General features: G+C 47.7%; 1 protein-coding gene across 1 annotated transcript; it reads right to left on the bottom strand.

The window, feature by feature from the left end:
• Nucleotides 1-11,124: 11,124 nt before the first annotated feature.
• Nucleotides 11,125-22,190, bottom strand: RHOU (ras homolog family member U). Its single transcript, XM_032491867.1, has 3 exons — nucleotides 21,320-22,190; nucleotides 19,630-19,688; nucleotides 11,125-14,476 (listed from the first exon to the last, which is right to left on the bottom strand). Exons 1-3 carry the CDS (start codon nucleotides 21,579-21,581, stop codon nucleotides 14,021-14,023), a joined length of 777 nt encoding a protein of 258 aa, XP_032347758.1. The 5' UTR covers nucleotides 21,582-22,190; the 3' UTR covers nucleotides 11,125-14,020.
• Nucleotides 22,191-26,823: the final 4,633 nt, after the last annotated feature.

The following is a 26,823-nucleotide window of genomic DNA, read 5'->3' on the forward strand; positions in this document are numbered from 1 at the left end:
CTCTGTATCTTTTGGTCTTGTAAACCCACGGAGTCACCAGTCTCACAACTGTCATATCTGTCTTCAGCGTACCCACAGAACAAGTTTGGTCAGAAGCATCACACAGTTTGACAGACCAGTGAAGATGCTCTTTGCCTGTGATGGCCCAGTGCTGCTCAGAGGACTGTGGTGTGGAGAAGACAGGCGCCCCTCCTGCTAGCTGCCCGCTCAACTGCCAGCCCCCAGCCGTCATGAAACGTTAGGCTGGCCAAGCACACAGTTCTCTAGGACCAGAGTGCTGACTGCTGCTCCCATCTGGGCAGCCATGCCATGTGGCAGTCATGTGATTATTTTTGGCTCTTAGAAAACCTGGGCTCCCTGAATATTTTGCCAGCTCCACATGGACTCAGAGCTGTGTCTTGTTCTCAGCAGGACCACCTCTAAGAGGTCACAGGGCCTTTGGGGTCGGGGAGGGGGTATAACAACAGCTGTTCCCTAGTGTGGGTTCCCTAGCGGGCGCCTTTTCTTACTCAGTTTCAGTGATGGGTGCGGGATGGAAGCTCAGCCTGGAAGGAGCCTCCTAGCACCCACCCGCGGCTCAACGTGGGATTTCCAGTGTCTGTGCGCAGCCACCCTTGACATGAACTTTCTTGTGACGCTGCGTGAGAATGGACATAAAGGAACAGAATCTGCTAACGTGCGGAATGCTTGCCGATCGTTTGTATAGTGTGATTGACACCCGTCACGAACTAGCAGGGCGGCCGGAGCTCAGGCGGGTGTGGAGAACCCTTCCTTCCAGGTGGGCGCAGGTGAGGGGAGAAATCCTGGGGCCTCAGCAGGGGTCTGACACACAGCAATGTCCACAGACAGAGGAAACTGAGGACAGGGCTGTGTCCCTCGTTTGGATCAAACTAGTGCGAGCGATTAAAGAACATTCCCAAGAAGAAAATCAAAACTGACATTTCTGCGGAAGTAAGAAGCCTCTCCACTCCCCGCAGGTGCAGGAAGGGGCTTAAGCGCTCGGCTCGGAGCCCGAGGGCAGGCTCACCAGCTCTACCCGGTAAGTCACGGACGGGGCGCGGATGGACGGGGCGCGGACGGGCAGGGATGGGGACAGCGCGGTGCCTGAGAAAGAACTGGGGTGAAAATGCCAGACACTCGGGGTGGGACTGTGGCTGCATTTCTCCTTTCTAGTTTTTCCAACATTCTTCTAATGAGAATATGTTAATTTGATGATTCAAAAAAGTATTGAACTAGACAGTTGTTAATGGCAGTTTCCGAAGGTCACTGCTGCGGAGCCCGCGGTTCCCAGGAGCCGCCCCGGCGCGGGCGTCGCCGTCCTGCTCCCCACGCCTTCCACCTGCCGCCTCTTAGAGGCCTGCCGGCCCGCGGTCAACACAGCGCCTCGAGGATAGTAAGTACTTGCGGATTGACGTCTTTGTCAGTTAAGGACGTTATGACATTGTTTAAATTGTGGCATATTTGTGACTGAAGGTTGTGGTTAATTGTTAAGAGTTAATTGTTACTGAGTCAATAAGAGATTACCCCAGGAGAAGCTAATTAACTTGGGAAATCTCGGTGAGGACAGATCAAAGAGGGAGCGCATCTCTCTCTCTATTAATTTCCCTGTCTGGCATAGGAGGTTTAAAGGGCAGGGGTTCAGTGTCATGTTGGCGCACACAGATGGGCGCAGGCCAAATTATTTTCATATAAGGACAAAAACCAACAGATGCCCATGGCATAAACTCACTTTAATCAGCTTTACTATTTTCTCTATTTTGTATTATTTGACTCTTCTTCCTTTTCCTTTTTTTTTTTTTTTTCTTCTTTTTTTCCTTTAACCTTTCTCAGGTTTTGATTAGTGAAGAGTCCACTCACTGAATGCCTCATCAGAAGGTGACAGATTTTCTGTCTTCCTGGAAAAACTTTCATCTACCCCGGACTCAGCCTGCTGCTCTCTTAAAAGCCACAGCTTCTTCAAAATGAACACATTATAAACAGACTATACTTCAGTTAAACAACAACAACAACAGAAAGACTCACAGACTTGGAAAACAGACTTCTGGTTACCAGGGGGAAAGTGGGAGGTGGAAGGATAAATTGGGAGTTTGGCATTTGTAGATACTAACTAGTATATATAAATTAGATAAACACCAAGGTCCTACTGTATAGCACAGGGAACTATATTCAATACCTTTTAACAGCCTATAATAAAAAAGACTATGAAAAGGATTTTATATATAAATCTGAACCACTATGCTGTAATCAGAAATTAACACAACATTGTAAACTGACTATACTTTAATTAAAAGAAAAAGAAAAAACCTCAGCTGCCTCTTTTCTCCATGTGTCTGTGCAGAAGGACTCTGCCCACCGGCCCGCTGATCCCAACAGTCTCAAGACATACTTTTCTGCGCTTGGAGTTTAGTGAGAATGAATGATTTCTTCATTTGATACTGATTTTGCTTAGGATGAAAATTCCTAAGCCTGTGGAGATCAAAGCTGAAAAGAATGTTATTATCTTAAAATTACAGAGAAAGGAGACAATGGAGATTCCGTAGCTTCAATTCCTGGTGAGGCTGAAGATATTAAAGCTCCAAGAGATGAAACATACAGAGCTGGTCAGTGGCAAAGGCAGGGCGAGGCCCCGGAAGCCTGGTGACACTGGGCGTTCCTCTCGGCTCTGTGCCCTGCGGGTCCTCCCAACAGCTCTGTCCCAGCACGCTCTCCCAGAGCTTCGTTCTTGCTTAAATCCCAAATGTGGGCATTCACAAACTGCCTGCAAGGGAAAAGCAAAGTAATGTCTGGAAAGTGTAGCCAGGGCGTGGCAGAAGAACAGTAACAGGCAGTCAAAATCCGTTGGTCTCAGACAGGATCCCCGGGGCAAAACCACCGATGCTGACCCTGGGGGAGGCAGGGCTGCAGCTCATCTCTGTCGACTGAAATAAAGTGCACAACATAAAGGTTGAGAGTTATGTTTTATTCGGCAGACGTTTCTGAGGACTTAAGCCTGGGGTGACAGCCTCTCAGATCGCTCTGAGAGACTGCTCTGAAGGGACAAGGGAGAATCCAGGATATATAAGTTTTTGCAACAAAGACCAGGTAGTCAGAACATCAAAAGATTACTGTTAATTAAAGAAAACCAGGTATCTCAAGTTAAGGAACTTAGTGCTTTTCTGTGTATGGGAAGGTGCAAAGGTTTGGGCTCACTGAAATCACTCCTTTGATATGCACCTGGCTATCTAGGGCCAGTGTCCTGTCCTTTCACATCCTGAGTTCCCTCAGGACTGCAAGGTTGGGGGTGGCTGCAGAGGCCAGGCTGCCTGCTTGTCTGCATCCTGAGTTCCGTCTGCTCACTGTCGGGGGTGGCAGTAGCAGCTTATGACTTGATGGCCACAGCATCCTTTCTTTACTGATTATGGCTGGCAATATTTTTTGCTCACACTTGTAACCCAGCTTTACTGCTCTGGGACGCAGGTGCAGAGTAGTGTCAGCTCTGTGTAGAATACTGCTACTGAAGATCATGGTGATAGGTTTTTAAAAGGGCTTCCTATGCCCTGTGCTCTGTTACTCTATTTGTCCAAATGCAGCTGAAATCTGTCCCTTTTTCTGGGAAAGGGGGCAGATGGAAACCGGGGAAACACCCAGACTCCATCTCATCCAGCCATCTGCACACTCAGCAAAGTACCAGTGTTTGCTCATTTTAAGCTTCCCCCCGACAAAGGAGGAAGATTCAGTGGAGAGTTCAGGCAAGGTATCACATTGCTTATTTGAACTGACCCCAACGAAAACAACACAGGTGATAAATACACCTTTTAGCACCAGAAATCCTAGCTGCTGGGCCAGTCGCAATTTCCACCTGCACAGCAGTACATGTGATGCACCCCTCTGCATCCAGGTAGGTGTGAATGATGGGCTACCAGCCCCGGCAGCCTCAGCGCCTCCTCTTCCCACATCAGTCCACCTGGCAGGCCCCAAGGAAACATCCCTCCCAGGGTTCACATACTTGTGCGACTCCTGCCCCACCGCCCGCCCCCCCCCCCCCCCACTGTCTCTGGACTTGGCCTTGGGACTTGCTTTGACTCACGGACATTAACAAGCACATTGCGAGCAGGCTTGATAAGCCCCTGTGTCCCCTCCTGGCACACTCATTCCTGGGAGGCAGTCTCCACGCTGCAAAGAAACTCGGGTTAGACTACTAAAGATGTGAGGGCCGGGGAGGGAGACCCAGGGAGTCTTTAGATGGCCCACCTCGGTGAAGCTCCCAGCTGCACACGACCTCGGCAGAACCCCCCAGCTAGACCCAGGATCACAAGAAGAAATAAGCAGCTATTGTTTTAAGCCACTAAACCAAGTGAGAGGGTGGTTTGTTATAAAGCAATAGATCACTGAATTAATACATCCCTACTAGGGGTTTTGAAGTCCACTCTACAACTTTTATACAAGGGGAGAAAGGGAAAAAGGAAATTCAGGCTTAAAATACCCTCTGCTGAGTAATGGTTCTACCAGGAACTCATGCAGAGTCCCTTCCTTAACAAATTAGTCTTTTTGTTTCTCTCTCTAATAAATAATAACCAATCTAAGACATGCCCACCATGGGTGGTGTGAAGTTAGGAAAGACATTGGATCTATGTTTTATTCATTTATATCACAACTTAATCAAGAGAACATTTAGAGAGGTACCACAATACGTGAAATATTTTTCATGCTCAAGAAATGTATGTGCTTCATAACTTTCAGATGTTACGATACTACCAAAACACTTTCTCCTCTTATAAACGATCTCTGTTCCCTGGTCTCCTCTACCCACATTTTATAAGAAAAATATGAATTGCTTTACCTAAACAATTGTTTATCTCATCAACAATTGACCGGCTTCTACTCTTTCCATTTTGAAATGGAAACCCTTGATGTTCAGCAGCGCTGGTCAGTTTTTGGGGTGAAGGTGGGTGGTTTAGGTTGGGGGCCTGGTTGCTGCTGACACAGGAGACTGTCTAACTGTGAGTGAACACCCAGCAACACAAGTCGGTCTTCAAAATTACTGAAGGTTGTCACAAAGGCAGTGACGACTCATCCCTTAGATCCTGCAAGAGAGGGACAGAGGTGGTAAATTGTGTTGATCAAATAAATGCTTTGAAAGTGCACTTCTCGGTGACTACGTCTGGTTTAGATCATTAATGAGCAATAAAAGCCTGTGTACAGCCCTCCGAGCTCTGCAGTCTGGCCTGAGATTTCATTCCAGAATGAAAAGCAGGAACCCAGGAAGCTCAGGAGAGAGAATGGACAGCGGGGAAAAGAGGGTCAGAGTGGAGGGAGAAGCTGGGGGTGGGCGAGTGTGTGTGTGTGTGTGTGTGTGTGTGTGATTTCTATCAATTAAATCTTTGATAAATAAAGTCAAGCCAAATATTTCTGTTGTTATTGCTACAGTTGGTGACATTTTAGATATCAGATTTCTAAGTTCCTAGCAAGTACCTTTCTGGAGACTTGAGGAGACTCGAAATGGAATTTGGACCCAGCCAGCAGGACCCGGTGCCGTCTAAACTCACAACAAGTTGAAGCACAAACAGTCAGACTCCCTGGCTTCCAGGGTAAAAGGTCAGATATCATATTTGCTCCCCAAGCACCCAAATCTCCTCCCCACCAGCCACGCACACTATTGGTACTCATCTTAAAGTTAAAACCTGGGCCAGCGGTCATCCAGCATCTGTCAAAGTGTGAATGACGCAGGTGCTGCTACGAAAGCTTGTGTGCTGAGAGGTACATAAGAGTGTCTCAGTTCTCTGTGTGCTTGATGTTTAAACGCGCCAAAGCAGAACGACAATAAGCACACGGGCCCCCAGGGAATGCTCTCCGGAGTGACGACCACCGTCTGCTAAATTAATGCTACACCTCCAGCTGTTTGATTGAGAGGAAGTGCTAGAAACAGCCCTATGGGGAATATTTCTCCATTTCCGTAAAACCAGGCAAAGACATAAAACATTTACATCGGCAGTTTTAGAACATTTTCTCCCCAGTTCAAGTCAGAAGTCACGCTATTCATGTTATATGAGAAAGCACCGTCTTGGGAAAGGAAACGCTGGTGGTTGGTGTAATGGGTGCATCCTCTCCCTTTGGAGACCTCCTTGAGATGCCGAGTCATAATAACGCTGTTCACGGTGTCGTGAAGAATAAGGAGAGACAGGAGATTTGGATGTTTAGTGATATCAAGATAAGACAAGATTTCATTCAATCACAAGAGAGATGTTTTTGCCAATGGTATCAGAAATAGTCAAAGTCATTGACCACCACACCCAGTAGCCAACTAGAGATGACCTGGCAATCTGTCCCTGGTCGGCCCCAAAGCCAAAGAGGGTCCTGCCGACATTTGCCCGGGGACTCCCTGCTCCCATCTCTGACCAAGACTGCTGCCTCCATCTGCCAAGAACCCTCCCCATGTGGCTGTGAGTTCAGGATGATCACCAAGCTCTGCTGGCCCTGGAGCCAGCCTCTCTCATCAGAACAGCTTTGCCTAGTTCCACTTTGTGTTCATCTCACAATTTAGTTGAGTGTGAAGGGGACAGCCTGAATTCCCTGACTTTCATGTTCCTGGAGAGCATCTTCACCTTAGCCATCAACCACCAGTAACAGGAGATCATAGCATCCCTAACACATGAACACACACACACACACACACACACATGTTCTGCACGTGCAAATCAATGGAGAGAGAAAGCAAAGGAGAAGGAAAAGCCGTGTGCGGTGTCCAGGGTTGGGGGGACCCCCTCTTGAGTAGGAAAAGCCAGGCGGAGGGGACCCTCCCTGGAGTTAGGAGACAGAGAAGGCTGAAGCAGACTGCAAGTGATTGTTATTTTATTTTATCTTTTTGCAGAGAGAGAACAGAAGAAACAACAATAGAAGAAAGACTTCTCAGAGAAGGTGACATTAACCCTGAGACTGAAGAGGGGCTTATTGTGCAGACGTGTGCAAGGGGGGCTTCCACACTCTGGGAGTAAAGTGAGCCAGAGTCCAGGGCACATTCAGGGGCACCGGGGTGTGAAGCAAGTAGAGCAGGGGCAGGACTTACAAGGCGGACAGAAGGTAAGAGCCAGAGCAAGAAAATCTTTGCAGGCCTTGGAAAAAGGTTTGGATTTTCTTCTGCAGGCCACTGATCCTGCACCTGAGGGCCACAGACTCCTGGGACACTCTGGTGCTAATGACAGGAGATGGGAGAACCTACAGGGGCACCAAGCATTGCTCTCAGAATAATGTCGCACACGTATGTACTCCTGTTTTTCAACTATATGGAGATGCTTTGTGATTAACTTACTATCAACTTACAATCAAAGTATTACCAAACATGAAATAAAATGCAAATCATTTTTCAATTCATAAAGGCTTTGAAAAGTGTAATTACATGGGCTTTTTGTCATTATGTATGTTGGTAAAAATAGTAAAAGTACAATTAGTATCGAGTGGGGCCTGTAAACTGTGGAGACATTATGCTTGGAAATCAATGCTATAGGCAACGGAGAACCAGTGAGCATTTCTTAGAAATGAAGTGTCATGAAAAGCTTTCCTTATTTAACAAAAATGTCCTGGCAGGGAGGGTATAGCTCAGTGGTAGAGCGCATGCTTAACATGCATGAGGTCCTGGGTTCAGTCCCCAATATCTCCATTAAAATAAATTAACAAACAAATAAATAAATATCTAATTACATCCCCTTACCCCAAATTTTAAAATTAATTTTTTTTAAAAAATCCATCAACAGATAAAGAAGTTGTAGGTATATTTATACAATGGAATACTACTCAGCAATTAAAAAGAATATATATAAAATAATGCCATATACAGCAACATGAATGGACCTGGAGATCATCACTCTAAGTGAAGTAAGCCAGAAAGAGATAGAAAAATACCATATGATCATTCATATGTGAAATCTAAAGAAAGAAAGAAAAAAAGAGGACACTAATGAACTCTTCTATGAAGCAGAAACGGACTCTGACTTAGTAAACAATCTCATGGTTATGGGGGAAAGGGAGTGGGGAAGGGATAAACTTGGGAGTTTGATATTTGCAAATGTTAACCACTATATATATATACAGATTAAAAAAGAAATTTCTTCTGTATAGCACAGGGAACTATATTCAACATCTTATACTAACTTTCAATGAAAACGAATATACATATGCATGACTGGGACATTATGCTGTACACCAGAAACTGACACAGTGTAACTGACTATACTGCAATTAAAAAAAAAAAAAAAAAAAAAAAGCCCTGCTGGCCAGAGAGTGTCATGAAGAGCGGCCAGAAGGGCAAGACTGGGGAAGGAGACTGAGAGGAGGGCCTGAGAGGGCGGGGTGCCTGAATTCACATCCTGGTGGCGTAACAGGGAGGACAATGAGGACGATGCCCAACAGACAGGACCTGGTGACCAATCGCATTCAAATGAGCAGGAAAGGAAGTCTGGGCTGATGACAGATTTCTGGTTTGGACAAGTGGACAGCTGCGGTGGTGTGTTCTGAGTGTCCCCTAAGACCACGGGGGAGGGGGTGCTGGGGACCAGTGAGCTGGCCTCTGGGAGATGTGTGTGGTCAGCAGGAAGGCCCACAAAGATGTCCACGTCCTAAGCCTCAGATCCTGTGACTATGTGGGTTACACAGCCAAGGGGAATGAAGGTTGCAGACAGAATGAAGATTGCTCATCCCCTGACCTTGAGATGAGATTACCCTGGACTCCTGGGTGGGCCCAACAGAAAAATAAGGGTCCTTAGATGTGGAAGAGGAAATAAAAGAGTCAGCATCAGCGGGATTCCATGTAAGAAGGGCCTGACTGACTGGCGCTGCTTTGCAGGGGGAAGTTCCCCGCCAAGGAATGCGGGCGAGCCCTAGACCTGGAAGAGGCAGAATGGATTCCCCCAGCACCTCCAGAGAGGGACTCAGCCCTGTCCGCACCCTGATTTTAGCCCAGGGAGACCCATCTCTGATTTCTCACCTCCAGAACTGTAGGTAAGAAATTTGCAATGTTTTAAGCCACTGAGTTTACAGTAATTTGTTACTGCAGCGACAAGAAATTAATACAGTGAGTTAAATTTGAAGGACCTGTGGGACATTCAGGAGGGACTGAACAGAGATTCTGCCTAGGAATGCTTCTTCTTTTTAGGGATAGATACTGTGTTCCCATCTGCAGGGCTCTTGCACATGCAGACTCTGTCTCTTCAGGACTTGGTTGTCCTTGGCATGGGGTGACAGGGGAAATTGCAGTTGGTGACTCAGGCTGATAAACAGTGGCTCTAAAAATGGCCAAGAGCACGCTGGACTAGGGAAGACCTTCCTGCATGAAAGGAGTCGAGGGACACCCTAGCCAAGGGCGGGAACGCAGGAGATCCTGAGCTCCTCACAACGTTCTGCTGCCTCGCCCTGACTCCCCAACCCACCTGGGTACCCTAAGCTCGGCCTTCCCAACTCCCACCTGTGGATGAAGAGCCAGCACACGGGTCCCCCCACCCACTCAGCAGCAGCATCTATGTTCCAGAGTCAGCCCGGGCCACACCTGGAATAATTTAAGTATTTCTCTCTTCTTCTATAAAAATGAGCAGAGGGCAGAGGGCAGAGGGTATGGCTCAGTGGTAGAGCGTGTGCTTAGCATGCATGAGGTCCTGGGTTCAATCCCCAGTATCGCCACTTCAAAAGTAAATAAATAAATCTAATGGCCTCCCCCCACCCCCAGCAAAAAATAAAAATGAATGGAAATTGAAAAATGAATATGCTATGATGCATAAAAAGCATAATATGCCTCATGAAATTTAATACCTCATGAAACTTAATAGAGATGAAGACGCATTAGGGGCCAATCATAGGTTGATCAACTGGACATCCTGCCTGAAGGACATGACCAGAAAGACTGGTCAGAGTGGACGTTTACTGGGGCTTCTGGTGCACCAGCACTTTATACTCATAAGCCCAACGGCCCACTAGGGCAGCTGCTATGTTCATCCCCTGCACAGATTTCAAAGTTTAGATGAAGAAAGGTTAAGAGATTAAGTTGCTTAAAGAATCACAACCAGTAAGCGGCAGAGCCAGGATTCAAACAGCCTGACTCTGGAGCCCTGCCCTCCCCTCCTCTTCCTTCCTGTCGCTTCTACCTGATGTCATGGCTTCCCAGACCCCATCCCCTCCCTGACATCATCACCTCCCCAGAATCATCTCCTGCTCCCCTCCCTGTACTCCTTCTGTGTGTTGACACAGGCCTCCAGGACATGCCAGACACTTCTCTGCCTCAGGACCTTTGCACCTGCTATTCTTCTTAGAAAATTTTCTCCCAGGTACTTCTCATCCCCTCACCTCCTTTCAGGTCATGTGAACATCTCTGTGAAGATGCCCTAAACTCCTCTAAAGGGACTGGGTGGTCTGTCCCAGATAAGGGCTGGGTGAGGAGAAACTTCCAGGTGCCTTTGGGCTAGGGTCAGGCTGCCTGTGGAGGCCCGTGACAGCCAGGAAGTGAGCCTGCACTCCAGGACACAGGCAGCTGGCCAGTAGCTTTAGTTGTTCTCTGCCCAGTTTTCCAGTCCATTGTGGTTGACTGTTCAGTGGATACAAAAAGTTGTAGCCTGGCATTGGAGGCACCATGGGGAACACAGTAGGCAGGCCCATCCTTCACTCAATGACCAGGCGTGCTGTCCACCCCGCGGAGGCAAGGAGCCCTGAGCCCTGCTGGTCTTCACTGTAAAGCTGGTGGGACCCGCGGTGCCTCCCACGGCCACGACACATCTTGGATGTTTGCCCTACGCGCGCACTTGTGCACGCATTCAGGACTCCAACAGCCCGGTGAGAAAGGCAGTGCTGCCTAGGTGCGAGGGAACCAGGGCTCATCTAGTGACCTCCCAGTCTCATCACACGCTCAGTGCTTCTCTGGGCCTGGGCTTCCAGCTCCAAGAGCAGGGCTTCTCCCAACACCCAGGGGCCCCAGCACATGGCCCCTTACAGGTGCAGAGTCAGAGGGCGCTTATGTCAGACGGAACCCCAGAATTCTCAAAACCCCACACTGAACAGGTGTTTAATGCTGGTTGGGGACGCGTTCCCAGGGCACTTCTGGGGGTCTGCCTCTCCGCGTGGCTGAACTTCTATTCGCTCCCAAAGAAATTCTTCGGCAGAAAAGGCAAGTGCAGCTATATCAGAATTTATTTCATAACACCTCATTTATAGCATTTTCAAGGACAGCGTTCGGCTCAACATCATTTACTCCTGAAAACAGAAAAGTACAACTTGGTAAGGCACCAGGTAGAGACGGTCCGGAGAGGAGACCCTCCCTTGTTTGGGCTTGTGTAAGAGCTGGGTGGTTTCTCTTAAGTCTGTCAAGCACCGAGAATGACATTACAAAAGGCTCATTTCCACAGACACGGGAAGAAGAGGTAACAGTCTTACAGCATACTGTGTGTGTAAGTTGTGTGAGTGGCTTACACTGCAGGAGTCATGCTGAAGTGGTGCTCCCTACGGCGCAACTCTTGTAAAATCTCTGCGATACCAAGCTGTAAATTTAACAACGTCTGAGCTTTGAAGTCGATCCAATTTATATTTAACTCAAACACATACTTTTCAAAACTCTTCTGCCCAAATCTCTAATTTCACCAAGAAAAATGGAGGGAAACCTCAAGTACAATCGTACCTTTACAATTCCATAAATTTGGCAACATTAAAAACTGTTGCATTTAAACGTCAACCTTCTAGGTTTTTTGTGTTAATGGTACAGGCTGTATCAAGATGGGTTAAAAATAAAACACTTGAGTAAAGCTCACAGGCATTCTTCACTGACCACTGTCCACCAGCGGCCCTAAAGGCAGAGAGCGCCAAGGGACCCTCTCAAGGGGACCAGGAGTGGCCTCCAGACACTGTCACATGCATAAATTTTCTTTCAAGTTTTGTGTTCTATCTTAAAAGTTAATTTGCATTGTACTTCATGACATTTGGTTTCATATAAAAATACTGTTTGAAATGACTTACCAGTCTGATAACTCCCCCTCACCCCCACCGTCCACACTGGGGCAGCCAGAGCCCAGGCTGGGAAGCCCCCAGGTCGGTGAGCCAGGCACCAAGCTTCGAATCCATTTCATTCATTCATTCTGTTTGGGGCATTTCCACAAATGAAGTCATTTTATTCACTCAGGTTGTAACTAAACTTCAGGAAACTATGACTGATCTCAATTTCAATGTATTGAAAAATAAATAGTAAACAGTATGCATTTTAGTTCTTAAACAAGGAAATTAGTTAATTTTATTGACTAACAGAAATAAAAGAAGCCCCTAAAGTATGACCCGATCATTTACTTTTTTCTACAAAGAAACACAAATTGGATTGTGTGTATACATATGTATGGGCCACACAAGACCCACAGAAAGATAAACTCTGTCGGCTGGCTCTACGGAGACCTCCCTAGTTACTGACCGATTTTGGTAGGTCTGCCTCACCCACTGTAAGCCTGACATTACAATCCAATCCCTCAGGGCACCTTCTGGCATCTCAGAAGCTCACCCATCACAGGGTAAAACTCTTCTCCTGATACGGCACTTTTTTCCTCTAGAACATTAAGCCCTAAAAACTGCCACCTGGAAGAACAAGAATGTCTCGCAAATACATGATTTTCAGACTGTTCCACAGTAAGGAAACAGCTGAGCAGGGGAGCAATGGTCCCCACAGACAGCAGACCCCGTGACCCTTCGGACACACAGCGCTGGCCTCTGCGGCCACTTCCCTGAAAGGCAACTGTGGATTTAACTGGTCGTTTCAACAGGTTTCAAGAGATATTCATTTTAAACCAGGTTCTGAGAGCTGTTCTTGTTTTGTTTTAACATGGTCTCAAAAACACGTTGAGACAGACTTAAAATCCTAGGTAAGGTATAATCAAAAAGAGGTCTATTCGAAAAAGTGTTCATAAAAAGAGGCAGCCGAGCTTCCCTCACATCTGTGTTCATGGCCATGCTTTTTCCCATTAACTGTTTAAAAGTCTGAGTCAGCAGCAAACACAGCCATATATGTATAATATATACATCCGTGTTTGTGTGTGTATACAAAGTACATTTTGGCTGACTTTAAAAAAAAAAAAGTATATTTTGTGACCCACAAGTATCTGCTTGCTACAGGCCTTTCAAGAGTGTTCGCCTCCCTGCAGACGGGACAACTGAAGTACAGACGTTTAAAAACCCTCCAGACTGGTGCTCCCGAGGGCTCTGATCACCAGAGGTGCACGCAGTTTGGTTCACGTGTACTGACAGCAAATATCACGCTCTGATCCCAACGTGAATCCCTCCCTAAAGAAAACAGAGCTTCTGTCACTTGCTACACTCCACATGGCACTCTGCTTATATGGTTTCAGCACAACTGGTCTCAGGGTGAAAAAATCCTAATCAACAATTTTTCCTTTTGGGTCTACACAGTGCCACCGAGTTAGTGGGATGTGGGTTTCTGTTGTTGCTGTTGGTTGTTTTTAAATCTTAAGCAACTGGGTATAAGGTTATAACAAAAGTGAGGTTTTATAGGCAGAGGTCTCTCATTTTTTTCTCAGATATTTTTTGCTCCTTAGAAAAAAAGCGGGGGAAAAGTATGAGGTTTCAAAGCTAAGAGTTATTCCTACCATAGCTGGCCTGGTGCGTAAGCACAGTGCACTGAGCAGCCCTCAGGCAGGGGACAGCACCCACACCACGTCCCCTTTGTTCTGTACATCAACACGTAGCAAAATTTCACTCTTAACACCCCGATTTGAGGTGTCTTTCTCTTATTAGATATAAATTAATCCAAAGGTCTAATGAGTTCTAAATTGCCAGAGTCCTGAAAAATGCTTAACTTACTTCAACGCAGCTTGCATAAGTATCTCATCCCTAAACTCAAACAAGCAAGGAGGAAATCAAAGGCAAGGGCGGGGCGGGTGAGTGGGAGCCCCTCCCGCGGTGCACCCGCGCACGCGTCCTCCGCACGGGTTCTACACGGTAAAAGGAGTCGTTTCAGCTAATACAGCCCCTCGCATGACTCCATCGGAAAACGGCCCGTCGGGGCCGCCCGCCGGCATCACACGAAACAGCAGTACTTCTTCCACCACGACTTGGACAGGTTCTTCATTTTGTCCGGAGTCCGGCTTTTGGACTTCTTCGGCTGCTGCTGCGTGTCCGAGTACTGAATGCCGGCCACGATGGCCGCGTCGAAGACCTCTTTGAGGTTTTTCTGAGTCAAGGCCGAACACTCGACGTAGGAGGCGGCTTTGATCTCCTCGGCACACAGCTTCGCCGCCTCCTCCGGCACCGGCTTCTCTTTGCACTTGTCCAGCTCAATGAGGACTTTGACATCTTCTCTGAGGTCCGACTGTGTCCCAACTAGGATGATGGGGGCCCTGGGACAGTGGCACCGAATCTCTGGCACCCACTTCTCGCAGACGTTCTGGAAGGAGGAGGGGCTGACGACGCTGAAGCACAGGAGGAAGATGTCGGCGTTCGTGTAGCACAGAGGCCGGAGCTTGTCAAACTCATCCTGCAACCAGTCCAAGCATCCAAAGGTTACCTTGGAAATCCATTCTCATCAGCAAAAAGACCATTGTAACATTTTTCTGCAAAAGGTCTGGCAGGTAGTAGAAGGCCTGCTAGTTCTGGAAGTTTAAGAGCCCGTGTCTTAGAAAGGACTCTGCTGCCAAGCGGGGCCACGCTCCCAGCCCCACGTAATCTGCCAAATGTGCTCAATGTTTTCCTCCATGCTCATGACCTACTCACAATTTATCACAGAAAAAGTACTGAAAGTAGACTGATTTAAACATTAAAATTTACTTTCCCTAGCCTTCAGCCCAGAGGCTGAACCCAGACTTACTCTTTTCAACTCTGGTACTTAGCTGTGCTTTTAAAATGTAGGCAGTATCCTTATGGATCCTCAGGGCTCCACCTGACCCCAGCGAACCCCAGCCTACTAACACAGCTCCTCTCCGTAGGACCCAGCCCTGCCCATCCTCACGACAGCTGTGAGTAATGCTTGTGCCACCCCATCTGCGTTGTGCACACCCAGCGCACACTCAGGGCACACACGGTGCAGAAGGTCCTGTGAATCAGACGCAGGACTGGTGTTGAGGACCTGGGGTAGGTCACTCCCACAAGGAACCCCGAGAACGTGCGTCTCTCAGTGTCACTTCCAACACTGGTTCACACATTCTCCTGCTTGCTGGACATAACATCTTTTCTTCTTGCTTTATCTCCTTTTTCTCCCTCCTGCCTTTTCTCTTACTTGCCCTTCCCTTTTTTCCCTCCAGTAATCCCAGAGGCCTCCATGCATGATGCTTTGGAAAGATAAAGGACCAGACAAAGGGCCTACCCACCCTACTTCTGAGATACAGAGAACTGGATGGTGTAAGTCAGGGGCTGTTAAACAAACCAGCCATCGCGCCGCTGAATGCTGTGCTGTGGTCATTCACTTAACAGAGATGCACGCAGGGCACCAGGCAGTGTCCAGTCCAAGGGGATATGGCTGGGTACATGGTCTCAGCCCTTGTTGGCACATCTGTCTCCAAATCAGCATTTCTTCATATCAAACACCCTGTAGTTCCCTGAAGAAGCACCATCTTTAGCTAACTGAAAGCTTCCACTCAGCTGTCTCGTAGGAACACATTTACATCATCTCATTCCTATTTAAAATTTCTATCTGTGGGTGCCAACCATCCTCAGATGTAATGTGATGGATCATTTCCCAGTGGCAAGACAAAAGTAAATATCAGCCCGGTTTTTCTTTCTCAATTGCAGGCTCATTATTTACAAACTACTATTTACACGCACATCACAGTGCATCTGTGGCCTTTTTCTAGGTATAAAGGGAACCTCGATCTTTTTATCTGAGTGCTCTTTCTTCATGTGAGGCTCCATATGTCAGCTGTGGGGCAACAACCAAGTAACAATATTGAAGTTGACCAGCTGAGACGCTCAGGAATGAATACGGCGTCTCAGAATGTCATTGCCACTTCTCTGTCTTCTATAAAGTTGAAAAAAAAAAAAAAAAGACTTGAGTTTCTCAGTGCCAACTTTGTGCTGAAAGAATAAACAAAGAAACTCAACCAGGTGGACCACCGCCCGGCCCTGAAGATCTTTTAATGAAACGTTCCCTCTGTTCTCAGAGGCCTTAAAGGAAGAAGCCCAAAACTGAGGCCAGTGTAAAGTCAGCTCCCTCGGGCGCTGCACCCCGTTGCTGGAAGGCACTCCCGCTTGGCCGTGCCCTGGAATCTGGGGTTGCATTACCAATCAAAAGAAAGGCAAGCACAGGGCCAGGCCTGGTGACAGGGCTTTGGAAATCTGGCTCCACAGACCTCTCCTCTTGGGGTTCTGGCTAAGGGACTCGGGAAGCAAAGCAGAAATTAAACCCTCCTGCTCATCGCCTGACCAGAAACCTTAGATATTTGCTGAAATAAATGCAACACACACACACGTGACAAGGCCAGCTGGAATGTACCCTCAAGGAAATGTGTTCTGAGGCCCAGAGATTTGCAGGCAATTTCCAAGGCATTGTAGGGATTCAGTTCAGGGCAGGACGGGACTGACAGGCAACTGGAGAGCCGTCTTGGTCAACCTGCAGCCTGATATGTGTGTATATATATATTTTTTTTAGTATAAAGATTTTTCTCCAGTGCCTCATGAAGAACTCCCAGCCGCAACTGGCAATGCCACAGCGAGCTCCTGTTTCAGGGGTACTGCTTTCTCCTCAGCAAAGGTATGTTTCTTAAAGTCCTCAGTCTGATCGATTTTCACTTGAGTAAGACTGTAAGTCCAAGGTTAAAAACTCCTTTTAACAACCTGGATACTCACTTAGCCCCCTAACAAGAAAACTCAAAGGCATGAGAAGCCATCTCTAGTTATTTCCCAGACAGGGCAGCTCTAATTCTTGCTCTCAGCTTCTATGTGAAACTTGTGTTTGGTCCCCAGGCTACGGCTACCTGCGCTCCCATTCTCCAGGGAGTTTGGCCTGGAGGTCACGAGAGTCACTCTAACCCCTCGGGGCTACCGTGAAGACTGCCTGGAGGAGGAGTTCCACGGGCTGTGACAAGGCCAAGGAAACATGGCAAGTGTCAGATCTGGTCTCTTACAAGGCAGTTTATCAGCTCTGGAGTAGTGAGGGCAGAAAAAGACCACCACCTTGACCAGCTCTGCTAATTAATGGTCAAAACAAACACTGACTGATACTTGGGAAGCAAGGGGAAAAAAAAAAAAAAAAACTGACTTCATCTTACCAGTTGTGTATCTTTTATAAACAGTTCTTGAAGTTGGTTTTCTACAGATCTGTAGATGGTGGCCTCACTAATTACACAAAAAGGCCTACTTTACTAACCAGGACAACAGTTAAGTAATAAGGTGAGTCTGAGAAGGAGGATACAGCTCAGTGGTAGAGTGCCTGCTTAGCATTTACAAGGTCCTGGGTTCAATCCCCAGTCCCTCCACCAAAAATAAATAAATAGACCTAGTTACCTTTCCCACACACACACACACACACACAAAATACAGTGAATCTCAATGAAAACACTGCTGGGAGAACACAAGAATAATTTCCAAATAGACTAAAGTTTCCCAACTTGCACCCAAACCTTTCTACTTCCCTAATTATAAACCTTTTTCATGAAAATATTTCTAAAATGATTCTCAAGATTCCTTGACTTTGAAGCAGACCACACTAAGGAAAAGTCAGACTCTTCCTGGATAACTTGGGATCACTTCTACGAAGTCTTCCTGGGAGAAGTCCTCCTTTTCTCTTTTAAAACTGCCCAGAGATTTCCCTCCCAGGTTCCCCCATCCTGCACCTCGAGCCGACCTCGCCTTCCTCCTTCTGTAACATCACCAGCTTCCTTCACGAACTCTACTGACTGGTTTGTCTTCCCCACAGACTGTGAGTCTGTTAAGGGGCAGGCCCGTGATTTCAGCTTGCATCTGCCAGGACCCAGCACTCTATTCGTTTATGGATCCATTCTACAAACTGTGATTCAGCCCCACTAGGTGCCAGGCACCATGCAGGCACGAGCCCGGGAACCCCAGCCCAGGGAAGCTGTGTCTGCCAGAACCGGCACCTAACAGGCGAGCCGAGCAGCGGGCAGGCGTGTGCACTCGGCTGCGTGCTCCTCCCTGAAGGCTCCCAGGTGAGCGCGCCTTTTGCTTTCTTGTGTTTTCCTGCCTTCTGTCTTATTCTCAGGCTCTGCTGCCACCACTTCTTGCTTCAGTGGGGACGCCTCTGTTTACTGACGTGCTACGAAATCCTCATTTTAAAGATCAGAAAATCTGACTCTAGGTAGGAAAAACATTCTCACTTTATACACAGAAATTAAGCTTTAGTTATAAATAGCAGCAGAGCATTCAGCAAGATTAAATATTAGAAGAGCCTGTGTTCTTTGATTTTTGTTTTCCACAGGCAATAAAATACAGACTGTTTTTTTCTGCTCCCGGTGGGAAGCTGAGGAGCCCAGCAGAAGGGAAAGAGAGAACAGAAGAGACTGGGCTATGTCGCCTGCCACCGTGGCCACCGCCAAACTGGCATCAGCTGGGGATCAGGGCTACCTGGCCTTGTCACCTAGAGGTTTGGGGAAAAAGAAAAAAAAAAAAAAAAAAACCCTGAATTTGCTGTCTGGAGCAGGTGAGTGACTTGGAAGCCCTGTTTCAGGTGAGGCACTTGGGGACACTGGAAAGCCAGCTTCTTCTTAAATACAGACAGTCATGTGACAACACCTCAGAAATGAAGTGGGCACTTTTACCTGCCTACAAAGTCCCCCAGCACTTTCTCAAACTCTAGCAAGTACTGGAGAGACTACACACTTATTAACTGTCACTCTGGCAAACTCAAGAGACAACGCTTCTGACAGGGCACAGCTAGACTTTGTGATGTGAGCACTGTGTCAGGGGACGGGGTTCCCCCAGCTCTCTGGGGGGCCCCAAAGGGGACCCCACACCATATCCTTCCTCTCCATCACTCCTTAGCTGTTTCCCCCAAGTACTCAGCCCTCAAGACAAGAATAAATATTCACAATTCAGAAAGACAAAGTCCCAGTTCATTTATTCCCCCAGCTTGAAACAGCTTCAACCGCTGTATCTCTGTTTCAAGGGATGTGGGTGGCCCTCATGAGTCCAACCACACATAGGGAGGGAAACATTAACACTTACTGACAAAAACTCCATACTTTTCCTTAAGTAAATTTCTTATGTATTTCTTTTGACCTTTAATAAAGTGATTTTATCACCAACTTACTTTGAGAAATGATTACAAAGCATCATTGATAATTTTTAATAAAAACCAGAAAGTAAATAAGATCAGAAACTCCCATAAGATAAGAAATGCTCTTACGCTGTCGTCCCCTGTCCTGCCCACAGAAAGCTGGGCCAAACCCTGTTTTATTAGTGCGGAGCTATCTCCCCCCACCCCCACCCTCTGAGAGGGGCCAAAGGCAGGCATGGGGCTTTAGCATGTCCCAGTTATGGGAGAGTTATTTGAAGGCCTTTAAAAGGCCATTTCCAGGGGGGAGAGCATAGCTCAAGTGGTAGAGCAGGTGCTTAGCATACACAAGGTCCTGGGTTCAATCCCCAGTACCTCCTCTAAAAATAAATAAGTAAACCTAATTACACACCCCGCCCTCCCAAAAACTAAAAAGCCATTTGTTTGCCCAGCGATGTGATACTGACCTGTCCTGCAGTGTCACAGAGCTGGAGTCTCACAGGCCGCCCATCCACGGACACCACAGCTTAAAAATAAGACCAAAACTGTCAGGGGGGTGTCTTCTAACCCTTTTCAGAAGAATAATAGTTTTCACTTGCACGGCAAGTTCTCACTCCAAACCCTTCAGCCCCTATCCTAGGTCCCCTAGTGACTTCAAGACTTGCCTAAAACAAGGAGGCCCCTTGGAGGCATTTTTGTATACAAACCCTCAGGGCCAGCACTTCACTCCACTGCCACAGAGGAGCAAAGCCCAGAGCCTCTGCTGGCACCCCAGAAGGGCTATTCTCCCAGCCCCAGATTTATTTTCCTGTCGCACTTGTTTCAAAAAACCTAAAAACAACATGGTGGGGCGGGGGGTTGTAAATGGGAACCAATCTTGCACTTTTAAGTCAGTGGAAAATCTCAAAAATAATTTTGCTTTCCCCTTGGTAAAAGTTCCACGACTTCGGGGTTTATCATAAAAGTGTAGCTTGTTTTGAGAACATGTACAAACACAGGCTGCCCGCATTGTCCTGTTTATAAAAGAGAGCACTGCTTATCTCTCCATGTCAGCTCAAAGAGAGGATTAAAAAAGAAAAAGGGAAGGAAAGAAAGTCATGCCCATCTTTCCACTGGGAAGGGGGTATCTGGGGAGGGGTCTGCACCAGGGCACTGCCTGGAGGTTTCTGTTTGAATAAAGAACTCAGTTTTGTCTCAATACAACTTTCTGAATTGTTTATAAATGTTTATACTAGTCAGCTGGGAGGGGAAAAAAGGAAAGAAAAAAACCAGTATCGTTTAGGTGAGAAACCCACAAGCACTGCACTGCTTTAACCTAGGGTGCCTTCCTGGTGGATGAAACCAAGTCCATGCCATCATAACTTTCTAGAAGATCAAAAAGCTGCTGCTGCTGCTTCTTTTTAAGAACAAGAGAGAGTAAGTGTTTCATACTAGCTTTTGTGGATTTTAACTTTTTCTTAAATTTCAAAAAGACTTGAAAAGTCGAGATTAAGGATTCCTTTGATTTTTGTATTGACCAAACCAAACAGCATAGCGCCCCACATATGAGTCTTAAGTAGGCTAAAGAGATACTGAAAAGATACAAAAAATCAGAAACAGAGCCAATGGGGGAGGTGGAAGTGGGGGCAGGGGAGGCGGTGAGGCTCAAAGGAAAGAAACCGTGTTTACTCTCCAGGTTTAATCCAAACCTAAGCCTTCACCAGTGCCTTTAGTACCATTTTCACTAAAACAACTATCTTCCTTCGTCTCCGCAGCTTTTTAAAGTGGAGACGCCCCCAGTGAGGGGAGTCGCCAAAAGGAAGGGTCCGACCCTCGGGGCCACAGGTAATGGCACCTGCGCGTCACCTTCCGACCGAAACTCGGCAGCGGCGCCAGCAACGTCGACCTGACGCAGCTACTCTACGCAGGAAACTGACCAGGCCACCGGAGCCCGACCTGGCAGACCCGCGCCGTCTGTTCCTGAAATGCGAGGCACCCGCCGCTCCTCGTGCCCGGGTTAGGGCTCCCCCGCCCCCCGCGGTCCCGCGGTCTGCCCCGCGCGGCCCCGACCCCGAGCCCGAGCAAGGTCCCCGCGCCGCACTCGGTCCGCTTCCCAGCTGGGGCTTCCCCTTGGGCCCCGCGTCCCCCGCGCCTCGGCGCCCCCCGGGCCCGGCTCACCCGAGAAGTTGTCGAAGGCGGTGGGGATGTACTCGGTGGGGTAGCCGTTGGTGGTGTAGCTCACCACCAGGCTCGTCTTGCCCACCGCGCCGTCGCCGACCAGCACACACTTGACGCCGCGCCCCTCGGAGCCGCCCGCGCGCCCCCGGCCCCCCGGCGCCCCGGGCCCGCGCCCCCCGCGCCCCCCGCGCTCCCGGCGGGGCGGCACGGGCGGCGCCTCGCAGCGGCCGGGGAACGAGGGGTCCCCCTGCTGCGGGGGCATCGGTCCGCGCTCGGACGTGCGCGCGGTGAGCGGGGCCCGGCCGACCGCTCCTCCGACCCGCGCCCGCTGAGGGAGGAGCTGTCACCGACCCGAGAGCCGCGGCTCCGGGCCGCGCGGCTCCAGACAAAGGCGGCCGGGGTGGGTCGCGGCTTGGGCTCGGGCAGCGCCGCCCGCTCTGCTTTCGCGCGGCCAAAGACTGCGGGCCGAGCGCCGCGGAGCCCGGGCTCTCTGTCTCCTCCCGGCTTCCCGGCGACACGGCGCGTGGGGGGCGGGCGCCGAGGGGAAGGAGGCGGGTCCGGCCGGCCGCTCGGTCCCCACGCCGAGGCCACAGCGCCCCCCGCCTGCGCGCGGGGCCCCTGCACCCTGCGGGCCGCGCAGGGGACGGAGATCGCGGCCCCTGGCCAGAGTCCCCGATACCCGCCGGGGGGACCCTGAACGCCCGCCTGGGGGCGGTGCCTGCGGGCGGGGCTGGCCGAGGGCGGTGTCCTCCCCGGCGCCAGAGACTGACGCCACCGCCGACCGGCCCGCGCGGTTCCGCCCTCCTGCGCCCACGCGGCCGGGCGGCCGGAGCTCCTCCCGTTCCCTCGCCCCTCGCCCCCTCCTCCCCTGCTCGGTCCCAGCCTCGCCGGCCGCAGCGCCCCACCCAAGGGAAGAAATGAGGGGTCTTAGGGACACGTCGTCTGAAGGAGGCTGAATTAACAGGCAACTTTTTTTTTTAAGGTCTAATTGCAGTCCATCGTGTGATTTTTTTTTCTTTTAAAATAATGCATTCGCATATCTTTTGGGAGCAAAAGAATGCCAGGTCCATTGTTAATGTTCATTTGACTTTCTCTTTGGCATGCCGTGAACCAGTAAATTTCTTTACAGCCCCAATTCCTTCATTTACTTAAATGTAATTCGGTGACAGTATTATCCCGGGGGAGGAAAATCCATTTTTCTCTGACTCCTTCCTCCTGCGTGTAGTCAGCAACCCATCCAGAAAAACAGGGAAGCCTTTCTGGGCCTAATCACAGGACACAAAGGTCCCTCGGGGTTTACAGCGTGGTGTGAGAAGAAGCACGTGCTATTAACATGAAGAGCGAGCCTATTAATAATAAAAATTGCAGTAGCTGATAAGCATTGAGGATTTACGATGTGCCAGACGTTGTGGGAAGCACTCGACATGAACTAATCCCTTTATTATTTCTTATACCCTCCCATTTTATGGGTGTAAAATGAGAAAATCTGAGGCACGGAGGTGTTAAATAAAATGCTCAGGTTCCGCAAGCTAGGAAGTGGCAGTGCCAGGATTCAGATAGTCTAGCTCCAGCACCTGAGCTCTTAATCAGTGTCCTGAAAGCAAAAATAAGCCAGTGCAACAAACTCAGACCTGGAAATATGGCCATGGTTGGAATGCTGAGGAACGTTTATCGAGAGGCTAGATGTTTGAATCCAGGGCCCCTCACTTGCAAAACACCTCTCCGAGGCACTGGAGGTCTTAGAAGTGTGAACACATGGTTACTTTTTTGCAAATTTTGCAGAATAATATATTTTAACCACCGCCAGTCAAGTCCACTGTCTCTTTCAACTTTTAACTTGTCCTCATATTGAGTGGCTTTGAAGTAGCAGTGGACATTCTGAGGATCAAGCCTAGGAAAGAGAAGTTGGAGAGACATTTAGTTTGGGTTTAATGAATACAGAGCCAGGACTAAGCTGAGGCAAAGAAGGTGCCAGGGAGGAAGATTTAAGGGGCCAACCTTGCACTTGCCTAGCCCAGAGAATGAGCGCCCTGGCACCTGGTTTGCCTCTCCCTGGCCCTGACTCTGCCGGGACAGATCTGCGTGGCTTACAGTTCCCGTGTGTAGTTACACTATTGCTAGCCATCCAGGAGTAGGAACAGCTGCCAATAACACGCCTCCCACCCTCTGTTACTGAAGTCATGTTGGTGTCCATCTGAACATTCCCACTTTCTCAGCCCTGGAAGGGTTCTGGTAGCAAAGGAGTAACAGTTTGAGATGTAGCTTCTTAAAGCCAGAAGCAACTTTGTGGCTATTCTTTCCATTAAAACAAAAACAAAAACAAATAAACAAATAAAAAAACACAAAAACCAAAAACCACACAGTATTGTTAGAGTGGCTTAATTCTGAACTACCCCCCATCAAAATGGATGTGCTCCCCTGTCAGGAATAGATTCTAAATGCAGCACAGACAATTATAGATGCACCATATATTCTGAAGGAAATCCAATAAACTAGAATTGATGTGAATTCCTGAGTGTGTGAGGACACCAGCCTGCAGTACTATCCATCCAGCAAGTTCACCTGCGTGTGAACTACGTTTCCATTCTTCTTGTGGAAAACGTATTACAAAATTACAGAATCGAAAAAGGGGTCAAAGACAGGCAGCTAGGCGGAATGTGGGGAGGTGTTGTTCAAGGAACACAAAGTTTCAGTGATGCAAGATAAATACATTCTAGAGATCTAACGCACACCCATGTGACTACAGTTAACAACATTGTATGCTTGCAATCTGCTAAGTGTGGCTCTTAAGTGTTCTCAACATACATGTGAATATTTCACAACATATACATACATCAAACGATCAAGTTGTACACCTTATATACGTACAATTTTTAATTGTCAACCATACCTCAGTTAAGTGGTGGGGGGAGGGTGTGCAGCCAAAAAATGTAGGAAAAATAGTATTATCGAGATGTGTCAGGTGGTTTATTAAAATGTTTTCATGTGGAATTTTTTTTGAAATGTATGGTGTTTTTCAGCCTTTCAAATTTTACAGCTTATTGTGATGCATTTTTCATTTAAATCAATATTCTTGTACCTAATTTTCTATTCTTAAATTTTCATCCTTTCTCTTAAAGAAGGCCCCCAAATTTGATAAGCTTCAAGCCCTATGAAATGTGGGTCTGCCTTCCCTCTGGCCATACAGTAGATTTTACTACTATAGTCCCTGACTTTGCTTTGATCTCTTTTTTTATCTGTCCCTGTTACGTCGAATATTGTCCCTTTCCACACATTTTGGCCCATCTTTCTACATACAATTTAATCAACCCCCCCCAACCCCACAGCCTGATCTAAAGCCACCAAAACGAATTGCCCGCTCTTACAAGACTCTTCTGCAGGCAGTGCAGGAAAGCAGCCCCCACTGCACACCATGTGAAGCAAGTCCAGAAGTAGGGAGACGGGCTGGACCAGCAGAGTGCTGACCGAGGCCGCGGCTGCAGGAGACCCCTCCATACTGTGTGGCTTATGCAGTAAATCAACTAATTATATGACATAGCACAAGGAACTCTATTCAATATCTTGTAATAACCCTTAAAAAATTGAAAACAAATATATGTATGTATATGCATGACTGGGACATTGTGCTGTGCACCAGAAATTGACACATTGCAACTGAAATACTTCCATTAAAAAAAAAAAACTTTTAAAATAAAATTGGTAATAAAAAAAAGAAGTATGTGGTTTTTGGATCTTTCATGTTAGCAGGTCATACAGCTCTGAGTATTCATTCTTTCTTCAAGCCATAACCGTTTACCTTGGACACATTAATCTCTGAAGGAAATATCTTTCCTTCAGCAATGCCCTAGTTTTTAAGCGTCCTGTAAGAGATTATCAGTTAGAAAACTACTTCTCATAAATGAAAGCTGGGTTGCCTACGATCAACAGGGCACTGCTGCTTCCATCTGAGGCTGGGACGATGCTTTTCAGACCACCCTTCCCTGTGTGGTTCCAGGCTACAGTTGTCCAATGCGAGGCACTCCCTGGGGACTGGGCAGTAGAGGACACTCACACAGCTAAACATGATGGCGGACAGACACAGAGGGGCTCAGCTCTGTGCCCACCTCACCGTCCTCGCGGCAGCCCCGAGCTCACTGGACCCACAGAGGCTGCAGCTCCCACGTGACACGTCTTGAACTCCCCTTTCACGGCCCAGCTTGTGGCCACAGCTGCAGGGCTATGGGGTTTCTCGAAATCTCCAGCTGGTTCCCTGCACAAGGTTCAGCTGGACAGGATTAATGACTCTTTCCCTCTTCCCCTGCAGCTCCCACACTCAGGAAAGCTTCCCTTCCCTACCCCTGCACTTTGCAGTGGCCGTTTTCCTGACTAAGCCCCGATGCCAGAAAATCTTGGTATTTTTCACTAGAGAAGATGGGAGAGTCATAAAAGTGTCACCAGACCACCAGCTGGTCCACCAGTGGGTCCTTCCAGTAATCGCAGACCGCTGGACTCTTCTAGTATAATGGAAAGGGGTCCTTGACTTGGTCCCACATGTTGATGTGGGTGCCCAGTCCCTAAATGTCCTTCTGTCACTTGCCTGTTGGTAACTAGAATGATTTTTTTTTTTTTTACTCAAAAAGAGCTCTTATTGACATGATGAAATTCTCAGATTTGAAAATCGATCATTAAATTTGACTGTAGCACAAGGAACTATATTCAATATCTTGTAATAACCTTTAATGGAAAAGAATACAAAACTGAACATGTGTGTATATATTTATGACTAGGACGTTATGCTGTACACCAGACACTGACACGTTGTAACTGACTACGCTTCAATTTTTAAATAATTAATTAATTAAATTTGATTGTAAAAAATATTCTGAAAATAAGATGTTTATGTTGTTTCTACTGGTCAGATTAGGCTAGGCTGTGCTGCAGTAATAAATAAACTCAAAATCTTAGGGTCTAGAAACATCGGAGTAAATTTTTGGTCATGCAGAATCCACTGAAGATCTAATGGCTCTCCGAGGCAGCACCCTTCCAAGTGGTGACTCAGGGATCCAGTCTGCTTGTATCTTGTAACCATCCCGCCCAGGACACATGATTCCCAGGAAAGAGAGCGTGGAGGGTCATCCACCAACTATTAAATGCTTCATCTTGGAAATGACTTCCACCTGCAGCTCAGTATGTGTACCGCCCATTTCTGGGCAGGGACTCATGCATTTCTGCACGTGTGCCCATACATTTCTATGCACGTACCCATCATGCAACAGCAGTTTTATAAGTGCTCAAAACCAGAAATAATCTAAATGTTCAAAACAGTAAAATGCATGAATTAATTTTGGAATTTATGCTATACTATTTAGTAAAGAAAATGAATGAACTACAGGTAAATAAATACAACAACAATAATGAATCTCACTAATGGAATGATCAGGGAAAGAAGCCAGACACACACAAAATGTAAACTATCTGACTTGACATATATGCAGTTTAGAAATGGGCAAAACTAAACAGTGTTA

Source organism: Camelus ferus, chromosome 11 (genome assembly GCF_009834535.1).
Source record: "Camelus ferus isolate YT-003-E chromosome 11, BCGSAC_Cfer_1.0, whole genome shotgun sequence".
NCBI classification, from domain to species: domain Eukaryota; kingdom Metazoa; phylum Chordata; class Mammalia; order Artiodactyla; family Camelidae; genus Camelus; species Camelus ferus.

Coding starts and splice junctions, on each gene's coding strand:
- RHOU (XM_032491867.1), bottom strand. CDS start 21,581: ATGCCCCCGCAGCAGGGGGACCCCTCGTTCCCCGGCCGCTGCGAGGCG. Junction 19,689..21,319: donor CGCCTTCGACAACTTCTCGG/GTGAGCCGGGCC, acceptor CTTATTTTTAAG/CTGTGGTGTCCGTGGATGGG. Junction 14,477..19,629: donor TCTGTGACACTGCAGGACAG/GTCAGTATCACA, acceptor GACTGGTTGCAG/GATGAGTTTGACAAGCTCCG.